Raw genomic sequence first — 11,315 nt, 5'->3', positions numbered from 1 at the left:
GCCTTCTAGTACAGTATGCATTGTGTACTGTATTGCACACACAGGTCATCAGACAATTGCTCCCTTTCAGCAACAAAATCTGCAAAATTGCAAGTCCATTGTACAGTGCAGTATTTTAATCCACAAATATTGCCAACATTATAATACAGTACTTAGTTCTCTTAAATACCGAGACAATAAAGACCTGAGGTTAAAGATTATCAACCATATGTTTCAACAAGAGTTGATTTATATGGAAGCATGGATTTCAAGCAATAACACACTGACTATTGGGGGGGATTAAGTTGTGAGTCTTTACATTTACTCCATAAGGAAACATCCATAATTTTCATGCATTCTGCAATACTGTATTTAAATTTAAAACCACAAAATTTCAGATCACTTCTGTGATTTGACCTTTAACAGAAATCAAAGTAAAAAAATAATGTGGAATATAATGAAGCATATACTGAAACTCAATTTTAGATCAGCAAAATTGTTGGGCTAAATGGACCAACTGCATATTCAATCCAATCCAACACACTCTAGTTTACAGTGACAAATACATATGGTTTGTCTATACGTAGAGTATGCGGTTGTACTATGACATCTATCCTCATGATGCCCACACATGGGCAACTCACACATATCTCCACATAAAACTTAGTACAGTAGTGTATAAAGATCTTTAGCTACACTCTTATAACATAGACATTAATCACCTTTGTTAAATTTTTCTGGAGATCAACTCTGTTATGGAAATTTTCCCAAGATTAGAAACATTTTAGTGGACCATTCAAAGCTAGTGTACTGTCTGTATAAAGAACTGGATTAATAAATATGGAAAGCTAGCATTCTGCCTACAGAATTACACACTTAACAAATACCATAGTGAAAGCTACTGTATTGTACTACAGCCTACAGTATGCAAACAACTAGGCCCAGCCCATAAACAGGTAAAGATTCAGCATTATGGACTCGACCCATATATTAAAAGCTAGTGTGGTGCAGTCTGCATAAAGAACTTGACAAACATTGTAAGCTTGTGTACCACAGTCAGCAATGAGGACTGCAGTATGCCTACAACAAGGCATACCTGTACCTAAGGAAGGCAATATAGATCATTTACCCTACCCCCAACACCAGAATTTAAAAAAAAAATAATGTTGGTCCTCAGATCTGCAATTGAAATGGAAATTTGCCAGAAAAAAATTACAGTACATAAAGGAGGTTAAAAAACCATCACCTCATTCATCTATTTATCCCCTCCTATTGCATCCCCATCAGATCAGATCCCCTCACTTTCCTGTTGATCCCCAGATCAGGCCTCCCTACCCCATGTCAAAACACTTAGATATGCCTGTGTTTGGAAGCTAGTGTGCTGCAGTCTGCAAAATTCTGCTCTCATTTCAACTCTTTGAAGTAGTTGTTTTCTCGATGTATAATCTTGTCTGCTTTATCCAACTGGCTTTCGGCCTCAGCTATATCTGACTTTATAGCTGCTACTAATTCATCTGAAATCACAAGAATAAACTTTATTTATATGACAAGTCTTAATGAGAAGATTTTATTATTAAAAACTGCTTAAATTTTTTTTAAACTATATTTTTAGAACGCGACTATTATTATCGGAAGGTGAGCTGATATTGAATGGCCTTTTTAATTATATTTGAAATAATATGATGCACAATAAACTAAACTGTGTTTACAATAGACTTTGACTGCATGAACATTGCCAATAACCATGCTGCTTTTTTCTGAGGAGAATTTTCAAATGTAAACATTCTAATTCGGTTAAATCTTCCTCAACGTATGTTATACAGAATGCATCTACAGAACAATTAGACTGATCATGCACGCACAAAACCTTACTACTTTAAAACCTACTACAAACAGTGGTCTTAAACTATGATGAACAGCAGTATGATTTAAGTGAGGTAGAGTTACAGAGTTACTCTTCATCTTGGTCAAAATTAATCCAATGTGTGCATAGCTTTCAAGTCTCATTCCAAAGCTTAGGAAGAGCGGTGTATCTAGGGATCTTGAAATTGGGGGATGGAGTCTGATGGGGTGAACTTGATGACTAAGGGGATGGGTACTATAAAAAATAAGGTGTTAATGTGATTTTAAACTACTTGAGCATAAAAAGCTCTGGGGGCGTGTGCACCATTTCTTACGATAAAAAAAGAGAAAATATACTAGTTACAGGATTTGAACCCAGGACCCTGAGAATGAAAGGCAAGAATGTTAACCACCAAGCTACATCTCCACTAAAATATGACATGAATAAATAACAAAAAAAACATTGATGAAATCATGAACAAATGCAATAAAGCTTGCTTCACAGCATAAATATTTTATTGCAATCAAAACCAATGTGTAAGTGCACACCGAGAAGATATAAATATAGGATCAGAGGTGGCGGCAGCAAGGGGTGGGTGGGAATGGGCAGGGAGAATTTTCCCTAGTCGGACAGGCCTGGACCTGTTGTCCCACGCCAATGCAAGGTCGACGGATCAGAATTTAAAAAAAATAATAATTTGCCTATGTAAGTAACGTTATTTTGATTGCAAATCCCTAATAAACACAATTTGGACCATATTAAGCCGTAAAAAGTCCCCTGTGAACCCTACCACTGACCAGTTATTTTTTATTCCAGGACTCCGATGCTCTAGTCGGCCCCTTGGTTCAGAACTCTCTGTTGGACATGTCAATCCCTTTGTCAGCAAATTTTTGGAGCCACTGCAGTATAGTATACAAATTTGAAATTTTAAAGGGTCTGTGAAATAACCAACCAATTTATTCAGGATCCAGCAAGCAATCAATTTACATTTAGAGTAACTTACCTAAAGAGTTAAAATTCTTTTCTGGGCGTATATACCCCAAAATAATTAAACTTAGAGTTGAACCATAAAAATCTTCATCAAATTTATGAATAATGTGAGTCTCCTGAAAGATATTATAAAAGAAAAGAAATAATTGTAATAAAAATACAAAGCAATGGTCTCAGGTTTGTTTATCCTTCTTTGTCCCACTATTTTTACTAGTAGTGGTGTAGAATGGTTGTTATGCTTGACTTTAAATCTTATGACTACAGTAAGAACATCTCAGGAGTGGAGATTAAGAGGCATGAGCCCCAACCATGGTAAATTGCACTCCTCCTTATTACCTAAAACTTTATTTTCTCTTCAAAATCAAATAAATATCTAATGGAAATGTTTTTAAAACAATGAAGTTTGCATAAACTATATTAATTTTACAGGCTGCCTACAATGACTATTTATTTTTCTTTACAAACAATTTTTTTCATTGGAAATATACATATACAGTACCTAATGATGACGTATGACACTTCGAAACATGCTGATTGAGATATATTTTTTTAATGCATTAATACATCAAATATACAGATAATGTTAAAAAAATAAAATATAAAAACTAGTTGGAAATTTCTTACCATTGATTTTTGTTCATTTTTATAGAATGGATTCCATCCTATACTCATGACCATTTTGTACACTTGCCCATCATTAACACAACCCCATCCATAATACACACCTGTGGGAAAGTCCTTTGGTAAATCATTTACAATTTCAATTGGAAAATTAGCTGCAGAAAAAAAAAACCATGTATTTATTATTATTTAGGCGAGACATTTTGTATATATTGTTTAGGGGTCGTTTAACATTTTCACAAGTGCACAAACAGCACGCTAGGGAGGAGGGCCTGGGGTAGACAAATTTGTACACTTTTACATATGCATCAAAATTTTTATTCAATATAACATGCAATATGTAAAATAATGATTAAATTATAATGTAACCATGGATATAATACTTATTTTTTTAGCAACCAAGTACATTGTTTTAGCTGATGTCACAATGGTTTTGCAAAATCAACATTTTTTTTATACACTTTCAGAGGGGAGTGAGAGGGTATCGAAAAAAGAGTACTGTACTCTTTGTACACTTGTGAAAATGTTGATAATTGTGATAGACCCCTTAGTGAATCCACCACTCGCCAATAATGATGGCCAATAAAAATAAAATTTTAATTTTGGCCAATTAATACATCCGCCACCACAAAAAAAATTATGCCCGCTGCTGCCTTCAAATCTCCAAAAACAAGATTTTGTATATTTCCTCCTAATTTTATGAATTTAAAGCATTTAACCATTCCATTACTACACTGTTTACATTCAACTATAACATTTTATTTTTTTCTCTGTTTGGATGTTTTTGGTAATAAAAATTTTTTCCCTGTGCGAAAAAAGGAAAAAAAAGTCTTGCCTTACATTTCTTTATTTATTATTATTATTTATTAAATTTCAATATTTAATAAATAGTAATAATATTTATTAAATTTCAATATTTATTTCATTTACAGTTTACATAAAAATGTTCACAGCTTAGTTATTACACATAGTATACATAGAAAATATTACCCAAAATAAAGATAAATTTTGGACTTAAGTAAAGTATATAAAAAGGTTTAGATAAACAAATAATTAAAAGTTATTTGTAACAAAATGTATCCTATTTGTAATGTCTTTATCTTTACTGTAGGTATGCCTACCCTTAACTATACCAGCAAAAGTGATATGTAACCATACAACGATTTTATGTGTTTTTCTTTTGAAACATGACAAATACTGTAGAATAAAGATTGTAAAATGATTGATTTTTAAAGTAACAAGGTAGATAAATTAAATAAATCTACCTTGTAATGCAATTGCATTACTTGGGAAATGGACTTACTGTAACTAAGCAAATGAAAAAATGTACCAAAAGGATTGAAAATCATTAGCAAAGTATAAAGTATAAGATTGGTCTTTGTCCTTATTCATAACAATTACTCGGCTGCACAAAAATATAATTAGTAGTTTTGCCATTGAGACGGCAGTAGCCTGCTGTACTATACTATATAAATAATTAGAACAGTAAATAAATAAATATAATTTCACTGGAATTATTTCAAATTTGTTAAAAAATTATTCTGACCAAGATTTCGACAATTAAACAAACATATCTCAGGCCTACTCGATTGACCGCAGTGTGCGAGATGCAAAGTACAAAAACCAATCTCATTAGAGAGGGCACACTTTATTTATCGCTCATAATCGCATCGGCCATGTAAACAGTCCAGTAAAACAGATAAATTAATAACTATAATTGTAGGATGAATTAAAAAATGTTATCTTGCTTCAGAGTTCATAGCAGTGGTGGGTGAGGTAAAAAAAAAAACAAGTATGATAGAAATGCGGCGGGTTCGCGAAACAATTACCCTGCCTACCTCCGACGCTTGACTGTATAAAGATTCAGATTCAGATTCAAGTTTATTTGTCCTCACGGAAATTACATAGGTTGTTCAAAGCTCAAAAATACATACAATTAAATAAAGTTTGCATACAAATATCATATAATAACATATATTAATATACAATACAACAGACCATACATTAAGTTAATGAAGATTGTCGTTAAGCATACGGATGGAAAGCGGTAAAAAGGAGTTGATGTTCTGCACCTTGATGTTCTTACTTAGGCGGCGTCCAGATCTCAAATATTAAAGTATAAACAAAAGCGAGAGCATTCCAGCAGATGCAATCTAAAATCTCTAAAGTCATCAAGAAAATAGTACTCCTATGAGAAATAGTCTCTATTTCTCATTTTTTTTCCAACTTTTTTCATAAAACTAAAATTAATGCTAATTATAATTAGAAGTAATGCATAGGCCTAGGCCTGTAGTAGGCCTATGCATTTTTTCTAAAAAAATTATTTTCTTAGTTAAATTTTGCCGGGAATGGGCTTTACAATAACATCACCATCTTCAAAACAAAATTCTTAAATATTAAAAAGTCAGAAATATTCACTTAATTAAGTCCTAAACTTTAAAGCAAGGACGGAAAAGGTTTTAACTTGCCTGTTGGAATACCAAGTTCTTTACTTCCTCTTCCAAAACCTTTCACTACTTCACCACGGGTGAAATACGGAATGTGTTTTGAAAAATCGTTTATCTCCATGTCTACTTCTCTGACTGGCTAGCCCACAAGCGCTGACAGTGGTGGAGTGCTGCTGTCGATTGGCTATTTTATGTAATTCAGGCCTAGCCTAGGGGCCTAGCTACTGTTTCGTCGTTGAAACTCTTCAGAGTGAGATTTTTTTACATTAGAAAAGAATAAGTAGTGTAAGATTGCTATGAAATTACGTCAAACCAACGACTTTAACAAAAGGTCAACAGAGTACTCTAATCTTTCCAATCCACAACACCCGGAATGTTGCGTGCACGTACGATCGACGCGTGTAGTGTAAAAACGTGATGGATCAAAAGATTAAAAAATGCTCTGCGCCCTCTAGAGATCAAGAGTAAACGAAGATTACACAAACTGCAACCAATACCCGATTCACACGTACAAAAATCTTACCAAAAAGCTGTGGTGGATGCAGGATTTGGCGGTAGTGGTGCGTGCAAAAATTTAAGGAAATAGTACCTGTAGATGGCCGGAAATGACACTTTTATATAGTAAAATTCGTCATCACATCACCATTTGTATAGTCAAAAGTATCAGTGATTTTTGGCAACCTCAGAGATCTGATGTACACAGAAAACTTAAAAACATTCCCTTGATGTATTTACAAGTCCACAACCACCTCAGCCCCACCATGGTTAGGGCCGGGGTGAGAAAACTTGAGAAAATAGTACCTTTAGATGGCTGGAAAGACACTTTTATACAGTAAAATATTAACCATTATCATTTAGTCTAGATAACAGCGCCAGCAAATTAGGCTCATGATTTTTAATCAGGGATTTTCAGCAACAACAGATCCTAATACGAGTGATGTATATACAATAGAAAATAAAACTAATGAAACACTTTCTTTGATGTATTTAATATACTCGACCTACCTCAAAGTCGTGTGGCCACCACCTCAGCCCCACCGTGGTTGGGGCATGATGTGAGAGAAATTTTCGTTTCCTAGACCACTTTCGAGGCATTTAAAGCGACGTTCTACCACGCCCACTTTGTTCTCGTCGGGGAAAATTTCCCCCTTGATCGTCCGGGGACATCGGGCCGCCGTCGGGGACCACGGCTCCCCCCCCCACCCCGTCGGGCAAATTCTGGCGCCACCCGGGGACGTTTATCCATTCCCATGCTCTGCACCCATGGGTGCCTGAGAGAGTCCACCACCTCAGCCCCAACAAGGAAATTATTAAGTGTTTGTGACGATCCAAATTCAGGTGTGTGAATTTGAGGATCATTTAAATACTAAGGTCCCAGACTTAGATATCTCTAAGAATAATCAATAGCTCTAAATGACTACCCAGAATATTTTGTCATGTTTCGATGAAGAAATGTTCAAATTTTGGTGACCACCGGAGTAGGGTTTTGATCAAATATTTCAAACAGCAATCAACTGATGAATCTTACGTGAAAGTTTAACCAAGTTACAAGGAAGAAATTATTAAGTTTTGGTGACGATCCAAATTCGGATGTGCATTCTAGGGCCATTAAATTAGGTCCAGATGTGAATATCTCAAAAATGGATCCATAGATAAAAATGACAATTGGCAGAATAGTTTTTCATGTCGTATTACCGTATGCAGAAATTAAAGAGCTTTGTGATAAATACTATTTAAATTAGTACAATTACAGTAAAGCTGTTCTAACTTCACTTTTTTCGGAACTGATTGGGACGATTTTTAATGCATCTTTACGCTATTGACGCTAAAAACCAATCCCCATATTAATATTTGCATATTATTTCCATTTCAACACCAACACATAACCTTTTTTTGTCAACTATAAGAGTAACGAGCCAGTGTGTTAAGCCAGGAGATTTAAGGAGCTAACAGGTGTACAACTGATAGTAAAAGGCGTTCGAAAAACAAAGTGATTACATTTTCAATTTCAATTCAATTTTAAATAAATTTATTTCCATTTATCAGAATGCATGATAATAATACACAACAAAAAATGGAAAAGGGTAGTCAAAACAAGCAAGAGCTTTAAGAATGAACAACCCTTCTTATACACATCTAGATGTGTATAGTGGTGGTGGTAGTAGTAGTAGTAGTAGTATTAGTAGTAGTAGTAGTAGTAGTAGTAGTAGTAGTAGTAGTAGTAGTAGTAGTAGTAGTAGTAGTAGTAGTAGTAGTATTTATTGCTATTATTATTATCACCATTATTATTATTATTATATTACTTCATTTTATGATTTTAACTGCTATAGTTTGCTATTAAATGTTGATGTATATCTCTTTTGAATGCACTTAGAGTGGGCTTTCGTTCAGATTGCTTGCCAGATTGTTTCATATTTTTGTTCTTCGGTATGAAATGCTAAGTTGCCCTATTTTAGTACTTTTCAGCTCATTGCACAGGTTCATTCTATTTCTTGTTTGATAATTATGTCATGAGTCGAATGTTTTAAATAAAGTTTCAGGTAATTACTTTTTAATATAGATGATATCGGTACATAAAGATTGCCGTGTGTTTAAAAAAAATATCAATTATACTCAGTTTTTGTGTTAAAAATAAAAGTGGTGATGAGGGATTGAGATAATGTATATTGTATCTTAGAGCTTTTTTTCTGTAAAATGTGTAAGCGATTTTGATGTGGATATATGGAACATTCAAAGCAAAACGTCAAAGATCAAATATCTCAAAAACTAATTATCAACTGATCTAATCAAGTAGATGGTGGTTGGTGGTTGGAAAGTAGGAACATGTTGAGGGCTTATTTTATAGAAAGAGATTAGCGGTGGGCGGAGATATGCTCTCTACTGAGTGCTCTTGTTTATCATTATTGTTATTATTACTAATATTATTTATATAAGGCCTATGAGGTTACAAAATATAGGCATAACTGGTCTAATTTTGATCATCAAAGGTTTAATATGTTTTATCCTGCTTAACGTAAACATGAGTCATGACAAGTCCGGTTCTCTTCTCCTGGGTAAAATCTTGAGAAGGTTTTATTGTGAATAATACCAATTCCTCCATGATACTACTGTGCAATACGATAACGGTTTACTTCATGGATTTGTCAAAAATGAAACGTGCAACTCAACGCAATTAGGGGATTATCGTATTATGTTTCAAGACGGGTTTATCTAGATAAAGTTTGACGTGAACCAGGCTAATGTGTTTACGGTCAACACAATTCTTGATCTATCAACCTGGACTTTTTTTATGATCTTTAGTATATGATCAAGGAGGTATTTTGATGCGATTTGACATCTTACTACGCAAACTGCTGGAAATGCATCCAAGTTTGTCGAATTGGATATCATTAAAAAAAACAAGAAAATTATCGAAGCACTGTCATGCGGCTGCCGGCCGCATCACACGAATGCGAAAGGCAACGATAAAGGGGAGGGGGAAGTTGGGCCGATCGAGACTTGAAGTAAATTCCCGTTAGAAAAAAAAAAACAAAAAAAAAAACAATTTAAAAAATAACTTTGGACTGGTTTCTTCATTATAGATTCAGAAGATCCTGCTTCGTCCAACATTCATGGGCGTGGGGACAGGGGGAACAGGTCCCTCTTTTCAAAGTAGGGGGGAGGGGCATCATATCAATTTTCCCCCAACCACTTTTTCACCAATCTTCTATAGTTAAAACCTCACTTTTCAAAACGAGAGGAAAGAACAAGAACAATTACGAATGACTGTCATGTATTTTGTCTATTCACTTGTGCTCTGTTCCAAGTACGGTGCGTATTTCCTGACAGGCCTATACTAAGTAAAAACGCAATTGTTTGTACATTTCGTAACCATCTCAGTAACCAACTCCATCGATTTTATGGATGCAATGGTTACCATAGGCTAAATTTATTATGAAAACAATGTTTAATATTATCTGCATACATATATTCCTGTTTTTCCTGATTTCAAAAGAATTATAGTTAGTTAATTTAATTTTACATAGGCCTAGCCGTTATATTAAACGATAATTATACAGCCTTTGACACGGATACGTCTGTCTATTTCGACTTTTTAAGTATTGATACCACAAACGGTTTACGAACTCCGTTGTTGCTTGACGCATTCTCGCCATGACATCATGCAGGGTAGGATCCAGTGGGGGAGGGGTTACAGGGCCCCGTTCCCCTGTCAGTCCTCAGTAAAAAAGGGAGAAAAAATTGATAGAGTTAAAAGGTGGAGAGAGGAAAAAAAGGAACTCATGAGCTCAGTGACAGTCACAGCAGGGCGAAAGGAGAGCGGTGACCCTACTCATAGGATCCTCGCTCTATTGCACCCTATCTAAAAGGGCTTTGTTTATACATAATAGCATGATATGTCACTGAGAGGACATAAAGGACATGTATCATATTAATCCATTGGGGATGGGTTGCCCAACCGACCAGGACCACTTACATTAATTGTCAAAATTTAATTTAATTATGGATTAACTAGCTTGTGAGCTACAGCGATTTTAATTGCTTTTGATACTTGCCTCCTTAGTTTTCAGTTTTATTCTGTATTGTGAATTTTTATTTTACTGTATGTGCAAATTGTAATGTGATTTTTATAAAAGGCTAAATAAAGAATGAATGAATGAATGAGGAGAGTGGATCTCTCGTTGGGAAAAGTAAATAATTTTTTCTAGGAGACTGCTTTGAAAAAGCATTTTTACCATCTGAGAGTGCCATTTCCGAGCGTCTATAGCTGAGGGGCATATTCTTAAAATTTTCTCAACTCAAACAGCCTAACCAACTATTTACCCACCCACGTCAGAAAATTTCTGGATCCGTCCCTGCCATGATAAGTAAATCACCTTATAATAAAAATGCTAATTAATGTTGTGTGTGCTTCCTATCTCGTTAGTCCTGTTTGATCGTAAGTTAGACGGTAGTATTTCCACTCACCGTAGTGTAGACTGTTGTCGCTATCTGCTCGCACAAAGTGAAATTCAAAAAGAGGAGAAAGGGAAAAAACTCTCGTTGATTTTTAAAATACTGTACCATGCAAAGATAGAATTGGAGTGACTGTTTTAAGTTTATTCATGAAAGAACATGGTTTATCATTTGTTTTTCCAGGTTCTAAACAGTAGATAATAAATCATTATTTTTATGAACGTTAGTTTGCACGAAATATGTAAGAATTAGCAGGATAAATTGAAAACAAATGTTATGATGAGTATTTAGTGGCAGATTCAATAGGGCTCAGCCGGCCTACCTTTCCTATTTTTTTTCAAAATATAGTGGAGAAAAAAGAAAATTATATTCAAATTTAAGTCTGAGAGTACTATTTCCGGCCAGGCTGCCCTTTCCCCACCACCTTAAATCCGCCACCGAGACAGACCACCACCCAGCTCCCCACCCCCCCCCCCCCCCAA

General features: G+C 34.8%; 1 protein-coding gene across 1 annotated transcript; it reads right to left on the bottom strand.

The window, feature by feature from the left end:
* Positions 1-82: 82 nt before the first annotated feature.
* Positions 83-6,298, bottom strand: LOC117122620 (riboflavin kinase-like). Its single transcript, XM_033268275.1, has 4 exons — positions 5,902-6,298; positions 3,437-3,588; positions 2,826-2,928; positions 83-1,493 (listed from the first exon to the last, which is right to left on the bottom strand). Exons 1-4 carry the CDS (start codon positions 5,999-6,001, stop codon positions 1,384-1,386), a joined length of 465 nt encoding a protein of 154 aa, XP_033124166.1. The 5' UTR covers positions 6,002-6,298; the 3' UTR covers positions 83-1,383.
* Between the last annotated feature and the right edge of the window lie 5,017 nt (positions 6,299-11,315).

The sequence above is a fragment of the Anneissia japonica genome, unplaced genomic scaffold, assembly GCF_011630105.1.
Source record: "Anneissia japonica isolate Jap-2015-1 unplaced genomic scaffold, ASM1163010v1 scaffold287945_len1679841_cov205, whole genome shotgun sequence".
NCBI classification, from domain to species: domain Eukaryota; kingdom Metazoa; phylum Echinodermata; class Crinoidea; order Comatulida; family Comatulidae; genus Anneissia; species Anneissia japonica.
This window is presented reverse-complemented; position numbering and strand designations above follow the sequence as displayed.

Coding starts and splice junctions, on each gene's coding strand:
- LOC117122620 (XM_033268275.1), bottom strand. CDS start 6,001: ATGGAGATAAACGATTTTTCAAAACACATTCCGTATTTCACCCGTGGT. Junction 2,929..3,436: donor AAAATGAACAAAAATCAATG/GTAAGAAATTTC, acceptor AATATCTTTCAG/GAGACTCACATTATTCATAA. Junction 1,494..2,825: donor AAAGAATTTTAACTCTTTAG/GTAAGTTACTCT, acceptor TTGTGATTTCAG/ATGAATTAGTAGCAGCTATA.